Source organism: Epinephelus lanceolatus, chromosome 3 (genome assembly GCF_041903045.1).
Source record: "Epinephelus lanceolatus isolate andai-2023 chromosome 3, ASM4190304v1, whole genome shotgun sequence".
In the NCBI taxonomy this organism is placed as follows: domain Eukaryota; kingdom Metazoa; phylum Chordata; class Actinopteri; order Perciformes; family Serranidae; genus Epinephelus; species Epinephelus lanceolatus.
Window position 1 is genome coordinate 33,717,382 of NC_135736.1, and position 24,851 is coordinate 33,742,232.

A 24,851-nucleotide genomic window follows, 5' to 3' on the forward strand; every position below is an offset into this window, starting at 1 on the left:
TCATGCCACCACACAATATTACTGCTTAGTAGTTCTAATAACATGCAACAACCAATAACCAACAAGAAGAAGCAAAATATAATTAGACATAATTTACTAATGACAGTAAAACTTTTTCTCCACTTTCCTATCACTGTTTCATCGGTCTTCTTTAAGACAATTCAATAAACCAGAGCCACTTTATGAGGAAAAAAAAAAAAGTTTCAATCATCTCTGCAAACAAAATATGTCATTTTTATTCAGCATTAGTATTTTGTTTACATTGTTCTATTTACAACATGGACACACATGACAGGAAAATTGAGGACTTTGTCATTTTAAAATCAAGGTAAAATAAAGGTTAAAAAAAAGCGAGTGAGTGGAAACGTCTAATATTTAAGGAGGGAGAGGAGGAGGACGGAAACGACAAGAATTCAACGACAGCAGGAAGTCAAGAGTGAGACAAAGAGGCGGACAAATGGAACAAGCGAGTGCACTACTGAAGACGGAACAAAGGAAAAACTTCAAGCTGATGAAATGCAAACGTCACGAGAACACGTCAGACTGCGGAGCAAGTACAGAAACATTAGAGAGTAGTAAAGGATGGGCATGGGTAGACATTTAACTATGTGGAGCTCTAACATTAATACTGAAAATAATCATTAAAAAAATGATGTATCTTCACAAATATATATATTTTTTTCTCTCCAGACTCTGTTCATAGCTTCTGTAGCACCTGCAGGCCCGTCTCCCATTACCAACAGCTGAATTTGTAATAGATGATAATAATGATGATGATTCAAGTATAATAGTCTGTTTTAGCGGGGCTGGGTCGGGCTGTGCAGGTATAAGTGTAGCTCACAGAGAAAGGAAGATCATGAAGCTTATTTCCTTTATCATACAGGATTTGTGAACATACATGGTTGGATGTTAAGTCCTCGACAACTTCTGACAGGTTAAGTGATAGCATTTCTGTTTCCTTTACATTGCTGTATTGTCCATGTGAGGCTTTAGTAAGTTGGTAAACAATCTCTTTGCTAGAAATGCCAATTGCAGTTGCAGCTTTACAAAGTAGACGTCTGGGCTGTGCTGCCGGAACAACGGAGGAAAATACAGTAAGTGTGGCCTGAGGCTTTGATGACCCATCCAGCTGGAAGTCTCATGTTCATGAGATTTTTATGTCCCATGTCCACGGAGCACCTGCCCTTCTGAAATGTCCATTAGCAAGATACCGAATCCCCACAAACTCCGAAGATACTCTTCCAGCTCGCCCTGTACTTTGATCTCCTCGACGGGGGTTCAAGAAAAGAGAATTTCACTGCGGGGATCAGTGTCACTTTGACACAGCGTTATCCATTGTAAAAGCAGAGAGGTTCACCTTTGTTGTCGGAACTAAGTCACTCTTTCACCCTCCTTACACCCTTCCTCCATCTGCATTAAGAATTAACAGACACGGTGGCGGAGAAACAAGAGTAACATAAAGCGGAGTGGATTGACACATAAGAGGATAAAAAAAAAAGCTACAGAAGGCAGCTTCGATCTTACGGAAAGAAAAGAACGTAAAGAATCCATTGCATGGGCGTACACTTAGTGTGATGGCTTCACACAATGGCAGAAAGGCCAGTGGTTGTTTTTACATGACTCTCAGTAGATTAAAACGTACGTCATAGTTTCATCCATACACTCAAGTCTAAAGCTGTACAGTGATCACAAGCATTGGAACAGCACACATACACATGTATTCAAGCATACTGCATACACAAATATTTGCATTATAAAAGGTCACATCCAGAATGTGAATCATTCACACTCAGAGTTAATACAATTATATAAGGTCTACCTAGTTTATACATGAACCTCAGTGTCAGAGGATTTTAACAGATTTTAACTTGCAGGAGAGAAGCGTTGGACAGATCTCGACCTGAACTGTCATTTAAAACTAGCATTTGCAACACTAGCTATGTCAGAAATCGGGACTCCTTAAAAACACAGGGTTTCGCCTGGAGGAGGTGCCTTGTGTACTGCGTCACATAGTGTTTTTTGCCCAATGCACGTTCTCATCGGCTTGCAATGGGTCGTCTCGTCACTTTTCGGACTATGAACAAAACTGTAACCTAAAAGGTAGTTTATTAATCTAATATCTGCCTTAAAACTCAAGCTTAGCTGTAATTACAAACAGAGATGATTTTTTTAGTCTTCTGTGATCATTAATTTACAAACATACTCTTCAGTTTTTGCTCCTTGTATTGCTAGCATGGCGGCAACCACGGCTAACATTAGACTTCCCTGCAGACTTTCAAGACTTTTACCCGACTGCTGATGAATTCGCAAACTGACTATCGTGATGTTATACTGGAAAATATGTACAACTAAATGGGCCCTTCTGTGCGGAGTTTGCATGTTCTCCCCGTGTCAGCGTGGGTTTTCTCTGGGTACTCCGGCTTCCTCCTACAGCCCAAAGACATGCAGGTTAACTGGTGGCTCTAAATCGGCCGTAGGTGTGAACAGCGTGAATGGTTGTCTGTCTCTATGTGTCAGCCCTGTGATAGTCTGGCGACCTGTCCAGGGTGTACCCCGCCTCTCGCCAAGTGTCAGCTGGGATAGGCTCCATCGTTGTGAAACATGCACAGAGCACACATGAGAGAAGTTTGTCTAGGGGGTTTTCCTCCAAAAAGCCCTTACTGGCAAGAATCTATCCATTGTAACCCCAACTACAACCAAGAAACCCCTTTCTGGAAGAAAGCCCACTAAGCAAACGTCTCCCGAAGGCTCACATATCTCGCCGAAGTCCCGCAAAACCACATCCATCCAGGTGAAACCTCGTGTTTTTAGGGAGTTCCATCAGAAATCATCAATCAAATGAATCATAGAGGAATGATGTACAAGTGTAGCACTAAACATGGCAATAAAGTGATGAATCCTAATTAATAAATAGATGAGGGATGCAGAATTAAGATATTAGACTGACGGAGCAAGTATTCGTAAATCGATAAAGCTCTGACTCATCCCTCATCACCTGACTGGATGAGTTCAAGGACACTAGTGATCTGGCTCTGCCTATCCATAGTATCCTCGGTAGCCACTGCCATGAAATCTCTTGATGATGACATGATCACCCCTTTTCACACTGATAAGCCAAACAGTTGAGTTACTCTCCACCTGAACAAACTGTCAGCCGAGAGACAATGGGTACGCCACACAGCTAAGTGCAGTCACAGGACTACCATGTGAAAAGGGAAAAATGTTGAAAATATTTTCAACACACTTGAAAACAAGACCACCATGAATACTGTGGATAATACAACTGCAGAGAGCACAGAGTTGTGCCGACTTGTAATAGCTGCAGCTGTCAGTCTTTGTTTTGTTTGCTTCACCAATATGTCAGACAATATGCCGTGCGAAGAGGAGGGAGTGTACATCTACCACCACACGACCCCACCACTGATTCATGAAATAAATTAAAAATAAGATAGGTTAAAAAGGTCCATCATTAAAATACATTTACACAGTAATAAATATATTTGTTGTCTATTTACAGTTTACCAGACACTTGTAGAAGCAGAGTTTGCAGTTAAAAACATTAAATCCTAACTATTTCAAAAGTTATTCGTTTGTTTTCTTGTTTTGTTCTGAGGATGAGGGGTTGGCGCTCAGAATTTCCCCTCTTCATCATCCTTCCACGGGTAAGGAAGGCAGGAAGACGACAGAGAACATGCAGGAGAGATGATGCACGTGATGAAACAATGTCCTCCCAACGTGTCTTTCCTGTGTTTCATCCTCAATAACTTTCCAATTTGGTGTTGTATTGCTGTAGCTGCTTTTTGTTAGAGTTTTTTCGTTAAATTCGCCTCAGTGCACACATACACATACACCCACACACACACACACAGATTTTGAGCACCCGATGCCATGCTCCGTCCCCACACGATGCATCGTGTATCCTCCTACAGCCTCTCGCTCGCTCTGAGTAGCAGTTGCCTCTCGACACAGACCTAAGAACAGCTTTCTCCTCGAAGCTTTTATAAAACCACTTAACCAAACCTAGAGCTGAGTCCTTGGGGCAACTTCTTCCTCGTCCCTCTTGGCCATTCGAAACATTAATTCATCTTCTTTTCAGGTTTCAAGGAGCCATTGCGTTTGTGTTTCCCGTTGGCCACACTCTCGCTATGGCAATGTCCATTGGCCATGTTACCATCATCCCTAGTGTCGCCAACTCCTCTGCTCTGCTCCCCGGACTTTCCCCTCAGCAATCGTACCAACCGTCGCAGGACAAAGATGGTCAGAGCTACGGCAGCCCCTACAGTGAAAATCACATCCAGCAGGAAGTACTGGTAGGGGGACACCTCGTATACGGCGGAGCGCAGGTGGTTGGCACCTTGATGACGTAGGATGTAGCTGATCCAGTAGACGGCCCTGGTCACAGGATGGCCCGGCTGGTCTTTGTGAATGTTGGAGAGGATATGTGCTTGCTGGCGATACCTAGGTAGGGAGAGACAGAGGTTGGAAACAAGAATATAAGGAGGCAAATATGCACACAGCAGACTTTATGGGTTATCTCTTAGCCTATAAAAGGGCACGAACTCATGAGGGTACAACCATAAGAAAGAGAAATAAAGATGGTGAACATTCACAGAGTGTTGGTTCCATATATGGTCACCAGATGGCACTGATGAACAATTACGCTCATATACAAAGCACTACTGTGTGACTGTGCACCCTCAGCTTAGAATTCTAACCTGCTGTCTTTGATGACACTGGTCAGCGCTGTGTAGAGGTCTTCTTCGGTCATGTACTTCCAGTGCAGCATGATGCCCATGCCTTTGGCCGCCACACGAGTCATGGTGTCATAGTGATCTCCAAAGAGAGGAACACCTACCACCGGCACCCCGTGATACATGGCCTCGTAGATGCTGTTCAGGCCACCGTGGCTCAGGAAGGCCCTTGTGTTGGCGTGGCCTGGATGACAGGAGGGATGACGGATGTTATTTTGCATGTTGGGTGTTATGTTCATTAGTCATTTTTGACAGGGTGCTTATTTTGCTGGGCTGGTTTTTCTCGATTATTTACAGTTTATACAGTAGAGCCCACAAACTGCTGCACATTCAGCAGTATTTCGTGGCTGCTCCCCACTTCATGAGGGCAGGGGGATGGTTTACAGTTGGAGGAAGACAAAACATCTGTGGCAGTGTGTAGGTATGTATCACCTTAACAGTATAATTAACAAAATACCTTAGTCAGTGTTTTTATGAAGAGGGAAATTTCAGTGTAAGGGCTTTACTTTCTCTATAACCATTTTAAAAAAGGTTTAATTCTCGTAAAACACAGCTTAAATTTCAAGTTCTAAGTCTGTTTTTGGCACTCAAAATGGCAAAAAATAAAATCTCAGCAGCATCATTCCTATTCAAACAGAACAGCAAAGTTAAAGGGGTAGTGTTGGGATGTTTTTTAAGTGGGTTTGTATGAGGTACTCACTAATACACAGTAGATTACCTACATTAGCTTTAGGTCGGCACACCCCCAGTTTGGAGAAACACGGAGTACCACTGACATTGAAACTAAGCAATGCGCTGCTTAGGAAAGGGTCAGCAACATTACTAACTATCTAAAAAAGGCCTACCTGCAAAAGGCCAATATCAGTTTCAGTGCATGCTGTATTTAGAATATTTTAACCTCTTTACCTTGCCATCAGACAGTAATTTGCAATAGGAAAATTAAGCTATTTATTGCCCTTTTCAATGCCAGACTCCATTGAGAAAAAGATAAATTTAACACAGCTAAACACATAAGGTGCTGGTCTACTGTTGTGTAGTTTGTTTGTGTTATTGTGTGACTTTGTCATTTATAAGGGTCCGTTTGGATTCTCCAAAGTCACACAATAACACACACAAACAAACTGTTTGAGGCAGTGGTAGACCAGGAGCTTGTGTGTTCAGTGAGCTAAAATGACTGTTTTTCTCAATGGAGTCTGGTGGCTTTGACAAGAGCACAGATAGGGAACCAAAGTGTCAACGGCTTCCCTGACAAAAGGGCTGTCTGCGGCAAAGTAAAGCAGTAAAAATATTCTCAATATAATGAACATTTAAACTGATACTATTCTTTTTAGAAAGAACTATTTTAGGTGGCGTTAAGCTGGTGCCCCCATCCACAGCAGTACATTGCTTAGCTTCTGTGTCAGTACTCCTGTCTGCTTCTCCAAACTCAGGGCATGCCGGCCACCATTGACTGAAGGAAATACACTGACTATGGATAAGTACCTCATACAACCGCACTTCAAAAGATCCAAACTATCCCTTTAATCACAGAAACATGAAGACTTCAGTTACAACAGATACAAACAGTTGGAGTCATACATTAGTTGAAACTAGCCCACTAATACCATTATATTTAGAAGAAGATGGTGATGCTGTTTTTATTAAACTGAATAAAAAGTGAACTGGTATTTTGGCCATCAACATTTAATGCCAGTGGGTCCACTTAGGTGCAACAGAGTAAAAGGAAAGTTTCGTTTTATTGTTTTGTGGTGAACTGTCCCTTTAAAACGCCTCTTACTGACCGACCAGAGAGTCAGACAGGCATAACGTCTCAGTATTTGCAGGCTTGGGTAACCACGGTGCTATTACACCAATGCAGAAAACAATGCTGGCTGTCAATATCTGAGTGTTGTTGTACATTCTTCATCCCTGACAGGCACAAACTGGCTTACACGTTCACATTCTATCCACCGCTGTGGTTAATAAGTAGGTATGGGAGGAACCCACCCACACAAAACCTGGTCCGCCATGCCATCAACTTGTATAAAAACACAAAGGATCAGCTATGTGTCAAAACATGTCTCGAGCCATGGCAACTACATTTCAGTTTATATGGTGCGGTAAGCCATGTGGCTGGTGATAAGAGAACAAGAGGATGAAGTACACATTACAGTATGTGACGTCCTCTCAATGCACTCACCTAATAAGTCATTCTGAGGCATCCAATCAACAAGCTTGGTGTTGTTGCCAAGGTTACTGGGTGGAACTCCAGAGAATCTAGGGGAGAAAAAAGGGAAATAATGATGAGATAGTTTAGCTCAACTTTAAGCAGTTTGCGTTGTCATCACAGTGCATGAACACCAAGAAAATCCCAGAGTAACTGTTGACACAGTGTTTCATATTTATTTCATATTTGTCAGATCTTTGATCAACAAATACTGACTCTCTAAGTCTAATATTAACTCCCTAAATATCTTTGTTGGAGCATTATCTGTAAGAATTCCTTTATTTCAACTGTTTTATGACTGTTGATTTGCTTAAAGAAAACTTTGATATTTTGGATAATACACTTATTTGCTGTCTTGCAGAGACTTCAAAGAGAAGATCCGTACCACTCTCGTAGGGCTGGGTATTGACTGACAAATCACAATCACAAGTACCAACACCAGTATCCTTAAATGTGATACCGATATCAATAGAGTACTTTATCTGATACCTTTTTCCTACCTCATTTGATACCCATCATGTGAATGGAAGCACTCAGTTGCGTAAAATGCCACCAGACGCCACCGCCGTATAGTATAACCATACTCTTGAATGTTTTGGTGACATCTCGGCACGCTTAACTGCCAACTCTGTTAAACATACTGCGCTCGACTTTACCACACCACAGAATGTATGGGGTGTAGCTGCCGCGGTAGTGGGCCAACCACATGTCACATTAAATATAAGAACGCTTACAGTGATTGGCTGCTATACAAATAGTCATTTTTTTCATAGATCTATACACAAAAAGAATCAAATGAAGGTATTGTTTGACTCAAAAAGTTTTACTTCTACTTGTATTGGTATATTTCAGTTGATTATTGTCTGCATAGTATGAACAAAGCAACAGCTAGCAGTCGTTTAGCTTAGCCCATTGCACTCGGAGTGGAAGCAGGGAAAGAGCTAGCCTAGTTTCGTCAAAGGTAACAAAATCCACCTACCTGTACATGAAAAGCTTACTAATAGGGCCGTAACGGTACATGTATTTGTGTCGAACCGTTCAGTACGCGACTTTCGGTTTGGCACAACCCTGTACCGAATTATTGGGAGCAGGATATTATTTTATTTTGTTTTATTTTAATTCCGTTTTTGCGAGCCGAACCATTTAAAATATCTAGTTCCCCGACGGACATAATTGAGTGACGGACCGAGTCCGACCGTAAATGTCCGCTTTCACTTTGTGCAGCGCATTCTCGCATTTTGACAACATGGCAAGTGAGCCTGACAAACCTGAAGACCCACCCGCAAACCTTAAGTCCTCCGTTTGGGAACACTTTGGTTTCAGGGTAAAATACGAAGATGGAAATAAACAAGTTGACAAGACAAAAGCAGTGTGCCGACACTGCAGAACAGTGGTCGGGTATGTACTTGGAAACACGTCTAACATGCTAACGCATCTAAAGCGACACCACCCGAGTTTGAATGTTAACCGGCACAACTAGAAAAAGCAATGTGTTGCAAACTACGATATCGTCGTCATTTAAAAAGAAAGAGCGTTTCCCTGACCATCGCGGTAAAGAAATAATCAACGCCACTGGAGTTGAGTAAAATTGTTTAAGCTGCACTTTAGATATAAGCATGTTTTGTTTACTGCACTTTAACTAAGTGGGAAAGGTAAGTAAGTTCCTAGTAAAACTGAATCTGAGCAGGCTTTAAAGCTGAGCAGGCTTTAAAGCTGACCAGCTGCACAATACTTTTTATTTTAACTGAGTAAAACTGTTAAAGCAGAAATGTATATTTATATTTTTCATTCAAAAAATGTGTTAAAAAAACAGCAGGATTTTATTTTTCACTTTTATATTTCTATTTTCATTCAAACAATGTGAAAAAGCAAGATTATATATATATTTGTTTCATTCAAAAAATGTGTAAAAAGAGTTAACTGCTGTGGTGGTATGTTTTAATAAGGTTACCAATAAGTAAAAGATATTTAATAGTTGTCTATTTTTTTCATTACTGTACCGAAAAAAACAAAACAAACCGTGACTTGTGTACTGAGGTACGTACCGAACCGTGATTTTTGTGTTCCGTTACACCCCTACTTACTAATCAACATGTTAAATCCCAACTGTTTAATTTGTACAAAAACCAAAGTGTTATGGGGGATTATGTGCTGAACAATTCCTTGATCAGTCTCTGGCAACCTCATCGTCACCACAAAACTCTAGGAAGTTAAGAAAGTGAATTAGAGTGTAGATTCTCTGCCCGAGGCCAAACCCGACCGTAATTTCCTGACACTATCCTCGGTAGGGCTGACCTTCGACTTAATTTTTGAAAATCGAAGCTTCGGAGCTCAGATCGATTTTAAATTGAAGCCTTCGATGACCGGAGAGGTAATAACTTACAAATTATGGCGAAAAGGTAGTTTGTTGCAACCCTAGAATTAAGATAAAAAAATTCACAAACGAAAAAGTACTTCTGGTTGCTGATAAGTAGTGTTTAACTTCTGATTTAACACTAAAAATTAAAACCCTCAGCGCGCACTGCAACGCAAGCAGACAGATGCGCGACTCAGAGCAGCATGTGTCACTGAGACCAGACTCAGAGCACAGCGAACCATCAATACAATCTATTCTATCATTATTTTGAGTTACATTGTTGAAAGAATTTAGTTGTCTGTGTTCAAGCAGGATAATAGGTCTCCATTCATTGCACGTCGGGCTTTCTATTTCCTTGTTGGAGATGGTGTTGCGTTCAAGGTCCCCCAAAAAAACGGGAGGAAAAAAAAGGCCGAATATTCGAATTTTTTTTTTCACAATCGAAGCCCATGCCATTGAACGAAACTTTGAATTTTTTGGGTCAGCCCTAATCCTTGGGCTCCTCATAATAGACATAGACATCTTGGCATATCGGATATCAGCAAAAAATCCAATAACGTGCATCCCTCCATTTAATGTTAATCTTTCATTGGTGATTCTTCTGGCATGAGGTACAAGCATAGTGCGGACAGAGGATGTACAGTATGTATAGTGAGTGGAAGAAATACTGTATACCGAAGGCTAAATGAATTAATTGAGTCTTACATGTACATGATGCAGACAGTGAACAAAGGAGAATTCAATGTTGATCTCTCAAAAGCAAAAAGCTGAAGGGCTTCGCTTGTTCACCCAGACATTTAGGTTTCGACCCGTTGACTTCTACGGGCGGTGGTGAATGTGCGCAGTGTTGTGCGTATGCTTGTTGGTGTCTGCGGCTGTGCGTGCGGAAGCATTCTCCCAACAAATGCAGCACACAGTAATATGCATGCAACATTACGACCCCCATCTGTCCATCTCTGTCTCCTTCCCTCCCTTACCCAAAGTCTTTCATCTCTCTTTCTCTCCTCAACAAAGCACCGATTCACTGTCCTGCCAATCAAAGCCTACATTCATGCAGCCAATTATCAATGACACGATTCATTTGGCCTGGTCCCTGTCCCTCTCATCAGCCGTCTTCCTTTTTCCATTAGTTTGGAATGGCCACTGAAAGCCAGATTAACATTCAATGTCACATACACAGTCTTGGGGCTCCTGCCTCTAGCTACAAGTTTCACAACAGTCTCACTTCACCTGTAGACCTGGTCCAAGACCTACATGCAGAGCATCATTATCTGATATCTCACAGCAACAGATTAGTACTTGAGAGTTACCTTTGTCATTTTCCACAATAAAATGACAATTATCACACATCACCTCGCACACATGTTGCATGCCAAAACAAATCCAGCCACCCTCATTACAACACACAGTGCTTTTTGCCCACAGCCCTGGCAAGCTTTCTGACAACCACCTCATTCCAGACACTGCAACCACAGTCTGATTGCCTTAGATCACACCAGGGACTCTGCCCAGCTCCAGCCACTAAAATTCAATGTGTTTCCCAACCTCATAAATTCAGTCATACAGTGAGTGTTGTTGAACCTTGCTCCCAGCATGCAACAGTATGCTGCTTTTTCCACAGCTCTCAACAATACCTAATGCTTCGTGTTCTCTTTTCCATATGATATAGCTGCAAATATTGCACACACACACATACACATACTCATAGAGGTAAGGTACAGACAACTGAGGCAGATATGCAGTCAAATATTTAAACTACTCCTGTGTTGATGAAGGCATAGGGGGTCAAACATGTTACTACTTTGCTTGGTTGTGTAAAGGGGTCATGATCCACCTGAGCTTGACTTCGCTCTCCAGTAGTGCAGATTGATATTCCAGTTGCTCAAGTCGACAGAATCATTTCCACAGAGTAAATCTGCATCATCTACTTTTACAAGACATACTAAATTTCCTCCTCTACTCATCAACTTCATAGTATCGTCTAGTAATTTAATACATTTTCCTCTAATTCTCTCTCCTGCCTTATCACTCGTATCTCACATCCTCGCACTTAACGTGATCTTTACATTACATGATCACTCCTCTGACCTCTCTTTGAGGTCAGACATGTGATTTGTCTATAAATGGGTAACTTTTAACTTACTCCTTGCACTTCTGCTCTTGGTTATTTGTTATACAGGGGGTCTAGAAATATAATGTTATTAAGCTACTGCACTCATTACGGTAATATTCACTCTAGAGAGAAGTTTGACTTTGAACTCACATAATCTTGGTACTCACTCTCAGAATAAGTTGTTGCTTCCCATTCTTTCAAAGGGTCCAGTGTGTAGGATTTAGAGGGATGTAGTGGCAGAAATTTAATATAATATAAAGAGTATGTTTTCTTTGGTGTCTAATCACCTGAAAGAAAGACTTGTAGTGTTTTCGTTACTTAAGAATTAGCTGTTTATATCTACATAGGGAGCAGGTGCTCGTCTACAGAGATCGACATATCGCACTGCCCTGTTTCTACAGTAGTTAGCAGCCCCTCCGCGACGAGAGCTTTGGAAAAACGCACAATTTTTAAAACTGAAACCACTTTATCCTGTGTTTTTCTCTGCTTTTAGAGACCTTTGCGGATAATTCAGCTCCCGGTAAAAACCTCCTAAACAATGAACACTGAAGGAATTCTCACCAGCAGAAGTTTCAGCTGGTTGCAATCTGCACTCCTCACCACTAGATGCCAGTAAATACCCCTAAATCTCAAATGCTGGACCTTTCAAACAATTTATCAATTTTAAAGAAATCTGCCAATCAACTAATCTGTCAGTTATAAGTAATTTTGCATTTATAAATGTGGGTAATCAGTTAACAAATGCTCATGGGTTTCTACATTCTTATAAGCTTTTTATTCTGTGGCTTTCAATGTAATAAAAAAAAAAATCATGAATGGTTTTTAATCAATCAAGTCTCCTGGGCACAGATATGCAAAAGGAGGAAGAGACTTGTATAGATAATTCAGCTCCCAGTGATGAACACTGAAGGAATTCTAACCAGGAGAAGTTGTAATTTGCAACCTTCACTGCTAGATGCCACTAAATCTCACACACTGAATCATAAATCAGAACTGAACTAGGAAAATGCCATTCTCTAACAGTGCACTTTATACATGGAATAATCTGCAACAGACCTTAAACTTGGACTCTCTGCCACCACTACAGTTCAAATGCCTCATTTCAGATCTTAGATTTCAGATTTTAAATAATAATCTACTCTGTTTTATGTTTATTATCCTGTATTTGAACTTTTAGCTATTATTAACTGTTTTTTTTATCTTTCTCCATGTTTGGAATCACTGACAATAAATGTTTTCCTCCGTTGATTTTCTGAGCTAAATAAAGGTCTGAATGAATGATTGTTTTAGCTAAATTCTTTGTTTAATATCTGTAAATGGTTAAAAAGGCACATCTGCATGTCACACACAGTGCCAGAAGGAAATGTTATGGTTTATGGTCACAATGTCTTCACTGAAACAAAAATAAAAATGAGGAGCCCTTGCCAAAAACATTCAAAGTTCAGTATTCCATCACCACTGGGTCTAAAAAAACAAACACTTTGTGAATGTATAACTGCAAGTAGTAATGCCCAAAACTACAAAAAAAAAAAAAAAGGCTTAAAAACAAATGACAGCAAAACTGGAATTGAAACGTATGATCCAAATAAAAATGAAAACAACCTTTTAAAGCGGCACTTATCTGGCACAGACATACCTGATCAAAGGAAACTCGACCATGCTGCCAGTTATGACTTCATTGTAAATTGTGAGTTTGTACAATTGAAGACCTTCATCAACATCTGCAAACATGTGCATGTATAACCATTAACCCAGCCGCACCATATACCTATAGAAAAGTCAGGTTTTGGAGCCGTGTGTATATATGTGCAAGGACTGAAGCTTTGTTCCAGTAATGCACGACTTGGACATCCTAGAATAGATTAACCTCTATAAACAAACAGTTTCATAAGGATTACGCAACCTCAAACCGGTTTTGGTTGTCGAGCTATTCTTTAGTCATCTATGGGATAAAAATTACACAGCATGAGTTAATGTGGTCAATGACTCACACAGTTTTTAAATATACCGAGATAAGAGTTAATGATTTACAAGTTCACAGATGGAATTTTTTAAGCACTGGACAGAGGGAGTCACTTTTTTTTCCTCCTCTATCAGCACCACTTCTCTCCTCTTTATTTCTCATGTTTTCCTGCTCAGGTCAAAGTCAGTGAATCATTGCTGTGGGACTCTGCGTAAATGATTACAAGAAGATTAGATTCTAATCACACCTGTCTCTTTCACAAGGCAGGCACAAATATTTGAGACAATACTGTGAGGGATCTCTTGTTGTTAATTCATCCTGAGCACATAAACATCTGCATATACGGTGTATGACGCTGTGACGGACACATGCATGCCACACTGCCATGGTATTTGTCTGCACGTTTGTGACTGAGACACTAAACTGAGCAAATTCTCTGGATAAATCAAATGCAAAGGTCTTTCCACCACTAAAACGTGAAGCCATCATCACTAGTTTCCATCTTAAGTTTTCCTAAGAGGAGAACAAAGTCTTTTAAGGGTCAGAATCCACCAATCAATGCTGTTTGATCACCTGGGTGACCTCAGCTAACACCCTGAAGCAAACATGAGGTGGGAATATGGACTTTGGTCTCAGACAAAAACTGTCACAGAGGAAGAACATGGTGTATTTTTATTATTTTATGATGTATCATTACACAGAAGTAGTATACCTGATTATAGGGATCCATATAAAACCATAAATTAACTTTCTAGTATCTGACATCCAGAGCTCAGAGTGCTTACTGGAGGGAGGTCAGTAACTTGAAGCTCACTACAAAATCCTGCTCACATCTGTCACAGTGACAGCTGTGTCTTTTATGAGAGACAAAACAGATTTACCTCCAAACAACACGCTGGGGCAGCCTGGCGAGGGCTCCGGCCAGTTTGTGTGCAATGTCATGGGAAAGGTACTTGACCCCAGCTCCAAACGACACCACCACAAAGCCATGCTCCGCTGTGTCATTCACCCACGCCTCAAACTCCTGTGGGAATAGAAGAGAGAAACAATGAGAACTAAAATAGATTTTTAAAAAAACAGATTTACAATGATATAATGCAAACACTTCTTTTCTATGTGTTCTATTTTTAACCTCATCAGTCTCTTCTTTCATGGTCATTCATGTGTATTGCAAACATTCAGATGACCTACATTGAAGTATATGATCACTGCAATTAAACAGCTGAGCACCATCGCAGATAAATAGCTGACATCAATAAAACAGACCCTTTAAATTAACTTTTAACAGTTGCTGTTGTCTTTATGACTTTACAAGTGAGGTTGCTTTCACACCCATGCTCTGAATGATATATACGATTACAGATAAATGTGAGATGATGTCATAAAACTTTGCAGAATAATATCAATGAGCGCGTAGTTCACTGGGAAGATTTTATCGTTTAATTTGAAAAGCAACAGGCGGATAAGATGAGAGACTCCTAGATTATAAACCCCTTAAAAAGTGCAATCATATGGTTGTAAAAATATTTCCAAGTAGACTACATAAATTCAAATCCAGGGAATGTTTAAGAAATATCCACAGTAGAAGTTTATCACGCAAGACACAGAATGTCTAATGCATGAAGCTTGTAAATATTTAAGGTAATGTCTCAGAACTGCATGTAAGGATGTGCTGAGCTTGCATTTTGCAGTTCGGTTCAGAGTGTTACGTTATAATTTCATATTCCAACATTAATGAGCAATGTTGGAAGTCCACAAAGTGACTAATCTCAATGAACCAGTATCATTTTCCTTTTTATTTTACATCTAGAGGGCCTTATTTCATCACACAACAACTGCAAGGCACTAGTTTCCTGTTTCTGACACATACATTATAATAAGAGTAATATGTTGGCCAAATTTATTCCTCACTAAATATGACATCAATTTTAATCTCCTCTGAACTGCTGCCTGTTGCAGTTTGCTTCAAAATATACCTATAAACAAATTAGCAAGTAAAGCACTTGTTTGTACAAAATTAAAGCTGTGTGCACATTACCTTGGTACATTTAGTCATCTAAAAAAGGAAACCACAGAAATGTTGGCACGAGATGGTAAAGGCATTACAGTATACTTTATTGTATCTACGGGGAAACAGCTGCTCCTGATTATCAATAATTTACAAAACACCATAAAACTATGCATAAGTCAACACAGCAACAAGCCATCAGATACATACCAAATATCCTGCATGCCACATACACCCTTTAAGGAGCAGACAGCCACTTTTATGTGCCAAGTTTTGAGACATCTTAAGTTTCTGCTGCCAACAGTACAATACAGGTGAAATGAATTCTTTTCTGATTCTCAGAAGTCTCAGCAGTATCTTGTCTCTCTGGAGACAACATGCCAGTCACTTTGGGTAATCCACAGTCATCAGTGACTCATCATAACTGTTTTGTTCTTCCAACTATTTTCTGCAGAAGAAACAGCCCCCTATCTTATAGCTGAGTGGCACCAGTGGAGGTTTAAACTCATGCGCATTCACCAGGCAAAAATTAAATAAGAATATATTGACTTCAGTAAGTCTTTCAATGAGGACTGCATCTATAGTGCATTATGTGGGCCTTCATAGTGCATTTTGATGCATTTGTAATACTTCCTGACTACACTCATGCATACACAGAATGCTTTGTGATGCACTTTAGAAAATTTTAAAACATTATAGATGTGACTTAAAGGAATTACAAGTGCCAGAGTCTTGTGGAAGCTCTTGACTAGTTTTGAAGTAAAGGGTTGACTGATGGGGACCTAAAATACATTATGACTACCTACACTGGCTTTTAATGTAAAGTCTACCAAACCACAAGACTCTGAAAATACTTTTGAAAGAGTCTGATACCCTCTCACAACTTAAGACAATATGTCATGCTGTCACAGAGCAGAAGTTTTAGCAGAGACTGGGGATGTTGCAGTGTCTCTATTTGCAAGATTGCTAGCATCAAAGAGGTAAAACGTGGACAGAAATTGCTGCAGCTCTCCAGTGAGTATGCTATATGCTATAGCTAACATTAGCTAACCACTGTTCCAAATGGCTATTTGCAAGCTAACGTTAGCTACTGGAATGTTTGGTATTAACCTACGAGCTAACCGTGCATCTTAGCACAAGATTTCCAACTTCAATTATACATAAAGTATGGTTTATGAAGCTGGAAATCTTCCGTTAAGACGCAACGTTAGCGCGTAAGCTAATAGCTGGCAACCCAGTAACGTTAATCGACGTTAGCTTGCAAGTAGCTCCCTTCGGCTTAGTGGTTAGCTAGCTAGCTGGCTGGCTGGCTGTATGCTAATGCTACAGCCTGTAGCATTAGCATACTCACCCAGGGCTACAGTACATTTTTGTCCACCTTTTTTCCTCTCCACTTTTTCGTGGTACAAACGGCACGACAAGTCAAAGAAATGCGCTTGTGACTCTTGGCAACTCCACTACTCAACTGTTTCCTCCCATAAATCACTGTTATGTTTTCTTTCCGCCCTTATTCTTCTTCTTCTTCTCCTGTAAGCTTTCAATGGCAGACTAGGCGCGTTTGGCGCATTGCTGCCGCGCTCTGGTCACAGTGGTCATTACACCTGAGTCGGCACCTGCTGGCCTTGATCCTGTGATACACACAGGTCTGTTGTGTGTACAAAGTCAACTGTTCTAAATTAGTAAGTCTCCACTCCCAACTCGGCCACTTCCTCCCACAAGATCTTCCTTTCTCCTGTGTGCAGCCAGCACTGAAGCATCACATGCTGCACAGTCTCCATCTCTCCATATTCCATACATTTCCCACCTGGTGTTTCCCTATCAACACTAATCCAACACTAATCTCCTCCTTTTTTTACAGTCCAGGATAACTGTGACAGTTCCCTCTGTGAGTACTGTTCCTGTCCACCCAGTTTGTTATCTCCTGTTTGGTGCTAGAGAGAATGCAAGCATGCACACACGCACGCACACATGAAGGTGTGCGAAGGAGGGTTGTGATGGGTGTGACTGTTACAGTGGCAGCTTACAGTTGTGGATGGTTTGCTTTCATTGTATAGTGAAAATGAAGCTTGACAAAACATATTCAGTCTTTTACTTATTTTGCGTATGGGTTTTATACCAATGATAACTTATAATACTACATGGATTACTATAGCACACTATGAGTTCTTACAATTGATTGCTGAGACGTAGGTGAGTCTAGGAAGTCATTCAAGACAGGAAACTTGAACTTTTAATTCCTTATAAGTCATATTTATAAAGGTTTATGACTGGTGATACAGTACATCAGAAAGCATTACACACATTTATGAGTGTAGTTATAAAGCTTATGACTGCATAATAATACTCCACGAACGCCCCCATCTTGCACTATACGTGAGTTCTTCATAGAAACTTACCGACACAACTGTTCTATTATTTAGATCAGAACTCCCAGTCGTATGTACAACTTGGATGTCGATATGAACAGTGATTTCAAGTCTGATTGGTTAATACTGTAACATCGCTTTTCCTTAAGACAGTTCGGTACAGGGTTAAAGGGTTAGGAAAGAAAATTCCAACTATCTCACGATCATAATCTCATTGCCAACTATGCTATCTATTGGTATACTTTAGTGATGAAATGTTGCTGGAATTGTTCACAGTTCTATTTAGGAGGACTCAGCATCTCTCAGTAAAACAGCTTCTGGTAAGTAAAGATGTAAGGACTGACAGTGGGTGCTCTGGGAGCAGCCATGTTGGAGTGATAGAGGTGGAGGACAAGTAGAGGGAGGGAGGCTAATGGTCCAGCTGCGGCAACTAAGGCTGGCCCTGGCACGGAGCAACATCAGGGGCACACTGGGCTCTGTGTCCCAGCAGCGCAGCCCTACTGTCCCTACAACGCAGCCTCAGTGACCCCATAAAAGAGTCTCAGTGTCCCCAGAGCTCTGCCCAGAACAATGGCCTCGTTCTCCCTCCACTTCCATTATAACTCCCTCCACACAGCGCGGCACAATGCTCCCTATTGGCTGGAGTGGCATTCCAAAACCCCCCACAGTAGATACCGACGGCCTGCGCTCTCGGCGTTCGAACGCTGGACTAACCCCCCGTCACCACCCGCCTCTGCTCTCCATGGCTCCCCACCCTTTCTGCTCAAAGTCTACTGCGTCCATTCAACCCAAACCCATCCTCACCCCAGCATTGTCTATAAAGGATCGCTTTGTAGCGGGATTGATAACGTGGGGTAGCAACGATAAGGGAGACAATGGGGTCAGGCAAGGATAGATACAAAAAATACTGAAACTCAGTCAGACTGCTAAGACAGAGGAGGGGAGACAGTACGAAGAGTATGTATATTTTTTTATGTGAACTGACATTAAGCTTCATCACACACGCGAAGGCTTCACGAGTGGGAAAATCAGTGACTTGATCCCCGCATCAACATAATTATTCTCTTGCCAATATTTGTTTTTCAAGACAGCTTTTGAATATGTCACTGACATCAATCAATGACAAACAGTGAACAGGAAATTGATAAAGTCGTGCAAACCTATACAAAGGAAAGAACAGGCTCTTCTTGTTGCATTGCTATTTAATCTCTTGAAATCCTTTGTGCACACACAGGTCACACACATACGGAGGAAAGGCAGAGCCCGAAATGTCAATGTGTGTAAGTGGACAGTTGGTGGTTGATGGTTTTTCTTTATTTAATGCTCTGCCTATACGTATATAGGTCATCCAAAAAGGATTGACTTCTACCAAGTCTGAGTCAAGCAATATGGCTTGCCATCCTGTCCATAAAACCACTGTTTGCATAATGTCATAGTCAAACTCAGATAGCATGAATTAGCCATTGTATTGTAGTACTTTTGTCACCAACAGCAGACCTCAATTTAGGCTCCGGCATCAATTCGTGGTTCTAGAAATTAATAAAACCATCTCACAATATAAGTGAATGAGGACGTTGACTCTGCAGTAGGGCTGGGCAATATTACAATAAAAGTATTAGGTCACTGCGGGAAGTGTTTCATATCAATGAGCAGGGCTGATTTATGATGTTTAAATTATATGTTTAAATTAACATGATAAAGCATCTTGATGTGTCACGTATTTAATTAGCTAGATTACACTAATCCAATTCAGTCTCAGGGGGGGCTGGAGTCTATCCCAGCTGACACTGGGCGAGAGGCGGGGTACACCCTGCCCAGGTCGCCAGACTATCACAGGGCTGACACATAGATGGATAATCGTTCACACTAACATTCACACCTACGGGCAATTTAAAGTCACCAGTTAACCTGCATGTCTTTGGTCTGTGGGAGGAAGCTGGAGTACCCTGAGGAAAGCTACGCTAACACAGAGAGAACATGCAAACTCCACACAGCAGGATATAAATGTGATATAAAATGACATACACTGTAAAAGAGGATTTTATCTGTATCAGACACTCCTACTCTCAAAGGATTTCAACAAGGACACACAAGTTCTCCAAAGTGAAACACTGCCTAAGTCCTCTTGTACATGGGACCACACAAACTCTTTTCATCTAATTTTGAAAATCTCGCCAAGTGCTTTCTGTGAGTACTGACCTGTGGCAGTGGGTTCGGGGGCTTAGTGAGGATGCCTCCGATATACACCACATGTGGCAGCGTGGGCCTGGGGAACTCCAGAGCCATGTCAGTGCACAGCATCCACAGCCGGCTGCCCTGCACCAAGTCAGCCATGGCCACTTGAGGCTTCACTCCATGTTTCTTCATAATCCGGTCATACTTGGGTAGTGCAATATAATGGACTCCAAAGCGCTGCACCAGGTAAACAGCTGTGTTGGCGATCCTCTGGAACAAAGACATGTGGTCTGTCAGCAGCGAGTTGAATTCGGGTACATATGAAAGTGGGGCTGGGGCGCCCGCCTCTGCAGGGTACCACAGGCCTGTGCTGAACACAGCGTATTGCACACCCAGGATGTGAGCGATCACAAATCCACACATCTCATTAGGGTCCACCAGCAGCAAGTCAAACTTGGCCTCCTTGAGGCGGGTCATTACTTCAACACTGCCAACGACAGCATCACAGTTCTGGGAGTAGTGGTCAAGAATGTCAAACAGTTCCAGAAAGGTCAGGCGACCCGAGAAGATGTTGCTGACTTTGGACTGGAGGAAGTTGTCAGCTGTGGTGCTGTTAAAGATCCCTGGGTAGCGCTGTAAATGGTAATGAGGTGAGGGGGGCACCCCGCGACCCTCTGAAATTAGAAAATGGGTCTCATGGCCCTCCTGATGCAGAGCCGTGGCCAGCGTCTTGAAGATGTAGAGGTGGGATTCAAACATGATGGGTGGGACCACGATCACTTTAGCCGCCCATGATGCACTGGGACTCCAGGTGAGGAGGCCAAGGAGGAGTAGTAGTGACGAGGGTAGTAGCATGGCTGAAATGATAAAGAAATCACCAATGTTAACACCTGACATTGAAATAAAAACAGAGGATAGTCATCAAAAAGAAATGTCAGTTGCCTAACCATGACTCAGAGAAGGTAAAGAAATAACAGTTTATAGATCTGCCTGGTGTGTTTTAAACTTTTATTGTCTCTTTGCACCTTAAGACCTGGACACACCAAACCGACACTGTGGCAAAGAAGGCCAGTTGCTACGTTGCCTATGTCTTGGCCAAAAAGTTGCACCTGAACACACCGCAAAGGCTACAGCCAACGGCCAACTAGGATGTACGTTCTGCGCCCGCATGTGAGGAAATAGAAAAAGCCCGTCATGACGGATTCAAGATCGGGGTTTGAGAAAAAAATCGATACAACATAGTATTGTGATATTTTTATGTGGCATTATCGTATCGTCACACAGCACCAAGATTGGATCCTCTGGCGATTCCCACCCCTAATTCAAGGTACTCGACAGAACAAAGGATATTTAACATGCGTATATGATCAACAATACAAACAATTACGAACCATTTACTACCAAACAGCTCAGTGGCTTAAAACACGGTCTCGTCTCATATAACAGGTTAGTTTTGATCTGATTACCTTTGATTGTTTTCCTCACCAACCACCAATCAGAGGGATTTCAGTCACTGATAGGCTATGCCTTCTCCGCTGCTGATTCAACATGCTAAATCGGCCGAATAAAAGCCAACTGGGGCTGACTAGTGTCAACAGTTCATAACACACCCCAAAACATAGGGCGAAAGACACTCATCAATGGCCCAAAATTGACAAACAGCCAACTGTCGGCTTGGTGCTTCAAGGCCCTTACTCTGGCCAAGCATTTATCAGTCATTTATGATGCAAGTACTTCGCATAGAGAACATATCTTCCATTATATTCATCACACTTCAGCCTGTAGATAAATCCAATCTTATCATCATCATCCTCGAGTTTCACCCTGGGTTTCAGTTCTATTACACACACTGAGATGTAGTATCTAGAGAATACAACTTCTCACGATCTGTGTGGTTCCACCTTTCCTACTCAAACTTTGCCTTTCTTTCTCCTTCCTCCCTCTTTCGATTCCACCCCTTCATCCCTCCTCACTCTGCACACAGCCGTCACTGACATGGTGTGGGTAGCACCAACGTCATTCTAAACCTCCGGCCGCTCTATTCACAAACACAAACACAAAGAGCCATTCTCATGCCACCATGTCATAGCCTGTGGCCTATATGCCTACACTCTCCCTCTCATTTGGATTAATCATCAACACTGGAAACCTCTTCATGGACAGCCATTTGTTAGCCAGGTTTTCCTAATCTGCAATGACTAACCCATGCTCTCTCCATTACCTTAAGGAATGCGCTAACCTTTGGAGGAAGATGTCTAAATGACACTTCATGAGCAATTGTGACTTCGGACCTAGAGATACAAGAGCCAAGAAAGCAGTGAAAGCCACAGCCAAAAGAGGGGCTTTGAGTAGCATAACGAGCAGTTCAAATATTAAATTATAAATAAGACAATGTGGCAACAGATTAATAATTTTTTGACCTATTTAGCCAACCACCCCCTTTCAGATCTCTCCTTTTGGAGCACTTGAGATGGAATACAGTTATTTAAGTATCTGTCCCAGATTATGAGTTCAGATGAGGCCAAAAAGAATCTAGGGGCTTGAAAGGTCAAATCTTGTTCAATTGTTACTCATGCGTTGGCATAGTGTGTAATCAGCCGTAAAATGCGCTACACCTAGTTAACCAAATAAATGAAAGTCCTTGGCTTCAACCCAGCCTGGGCCAGTGGGTGTTCCCTGTTGAGAGTTGAAATGGTCTAGTGTTTGCATGGATTTCATCCCACAGTCTAAAGATTTGGGGAACAGGTAATTGTAAAACGCCTGTAGGTGTGGATGTGATTCTGCGGCCGTATGCGTCAGACTGGCAGCCTGTCCAGGGCGTACCCTGCCTCTAGTTCAATGTGTTCACTGATACAGTACAAGCGGTCCTCCTGTCAGCCCCACAAGATATCTCTTACATCACGTTTTATCGTCAGCGTAATATCTCTTTACATTACATCTAAATCTATATCAAATGGCACAGCCCATACCGTCTCAGCTGACCATCTCCTGATAGTATCTTGACAGGATTACATAGTGTATCAGCCACCTGTTTGTCCACAATATGAAGTTTCTCTCCGCAAACAGCTGGGGCCTGGTAGGGAGAGGACTCAAGGTGGCCACCATTTTGTTTAGCATCCTGGGGATATCGTTACAAACACTTCTCAGCCCAGACTGTTGATGGTAACTATAGAAACCAGCCACTGTCTACTGAGGACTGTGATGCGTCATGACTTAAATTACTAACAATGGAGTCTGGTTACCCTGCGCACAGGGAGAGCTGAGGAAATTATCTGGATTAAGAGAATTGAAGGATACAAAATGACAGAGTGATCAGGGTGACGACAAAGTGGAGATGAATAGGGCACAAATTGAAAACAGTAGAGAAAGACATTTTAAAGTTTGCCAGGAAGCTTTGTATAAGGCATAATATGTTGTGGTAAGTACATAGAGGCTATATCAATATGATATTGTGACACAAGCCACATTTATTATCAAGTGAAACAAATGTCTGAACCTACAGCTGAGTGAAATCTGTAATCATTACCTCTACCTGCATGCCCATTATATTTAAATTACATACATTATGTGGGATTAATATTATGCTTGAGTCTATTAATTAAAAAAAATATATTGTGTAGGAGCAAAAGTCCCTGCAGAATACACTTATACTTTCCTTAAATTTTACCCAATACTCTGCATCCACTAAATTTTCTCTGTTTTCTCTTCAACAATTATAGATGTATGAAAAATAATTACCTATTTGCTCACTGGCATTCAAAGAGTCATATTGTGATGATATGATCAAATTGTGAGATTGGACTTAAATATTATTACCAGCAAACTCTGAATAAAAATAAGTTAGAGATAGTTTTGTTTTACATGTATGGGGAATTACTTCTGGCATAATGTATTACCATAGTAACCAAGTCATTGCATTGAACATCAACTTGAATATTTGACATCATTATGCAAACATATTGTGATATAGGTCACATACTGGCCTGCTTTATTTAACAGCTCAAACTCAAAAAGATTTGTAAAAACGGCCTTAAAGATGACTTAAACTGTGCAAAACCAACCACCGCATAAGCCTCAACAGACAAAACGTTGTAAATAATTAGAAACTCCGAACATATCTCCGCTATCGGCTCAAATTAATTGCCTTGTACTGCAGCTTTCAGATGTCTGTTATTAAAAATCAAACCAATTACAGCTCTCACATAATGCTATTTTCATCTATTAAGAGTGACACAAGAAGGTAATTATACAGTGATTGTCACTCTCTAATATGATAATCTTGACTAACATTTTCTTGATTTAGCACAGCGGGAGCAGCAGCCCTGCTGCTTCCACAGTGGGGGTTCATTAGTTCAGTGCACCCTGCTGAGAGGGGAGATGTGACTTCCAAGAACTGATACTAAGTCGAACAGAAGTCATTGCGAGCTGTTTATTTTGGCCACATGTCTTTTAAATGGAGCATGATTAACTGAGCTTGGGTTAGTTTGCTGTAAAATAATCCAAATGGGTTCCCTTAAAGGCTGCAGACTTAGTTAGTAAGGCTTTGATAATAAAAAGAAAAACAGTGTATGCTACAGAGCCTGCCTGGGGGCAATTAGGAAAATAAATAACTACATAAATAGTGTGGCCATGACTTTCTTTAAACGTGGAAAGATTATTAAGTCGGGCTGCCCTTAATAATAAGCAAAGTTAAATCATTGTGCGTGGCTATGAGAGAACTACTGATCTCCATGGAGACAACTGTTGATCACTGACTAACTGGCAGGTGTATCATCAGTAGTTTTAGCTGCCTGCAAACATGGCAAAGTCTGAATTGATTTCATTTATTTTTAAACTAGAAATTACAGTGACACGCTGGAATCACTTGCGGTTTGGCCTGGAGTCACTCTTAGCAGAAGACACTTCATTCTCAG

At 41.3% G+C, this 24,851-nt stretch overlaps 1 protein-coding gene across 2 annotated transcripts in view; it reads right to left on the reverse strand.

Moving 5' to 3' along the window:
* Window positions 1-213: 213 nt before the first annotated feature.
* Window positions 214-24,851, reverse strand: part of ugt8 (UDP glycosyltransferase 8) — a 28,012-nt gene continuing 3,374 nt past the window's right edge. For both annotated transcript variants that reach the window (XM_033624568.2, XM_078166279.1), the window contains exons 2-6: window positions 19,963-20,795; window positions 14,271-14,413; window positions 6,931-7,007; window positions 4,716-4,935; window positions 214-4,458 (exon numbers count right to left, since the gene is read on the reverse strand). In XM_033624568.2, the coding sequence (XP_033480459.1) occupies window positions 4,077-4,458; window positions 4,716-4,935; window positions 6,931-7,007; window positions 14,271-14,413; window positions 19,963-20,793 (1,653 nt within the window). In that variant the 5' untranslated portion in view covers window positions 20,794-20,795 and the 3' untranslated portion in view covers window positions 214-4,076. The remainder of the gene's footprint in view (window positions 4,459-4,715; window positions 4,936-6,930; window positions 7,008-14,270; window positions 14,414-19,962; window positions 20,796-24,851) is intronic.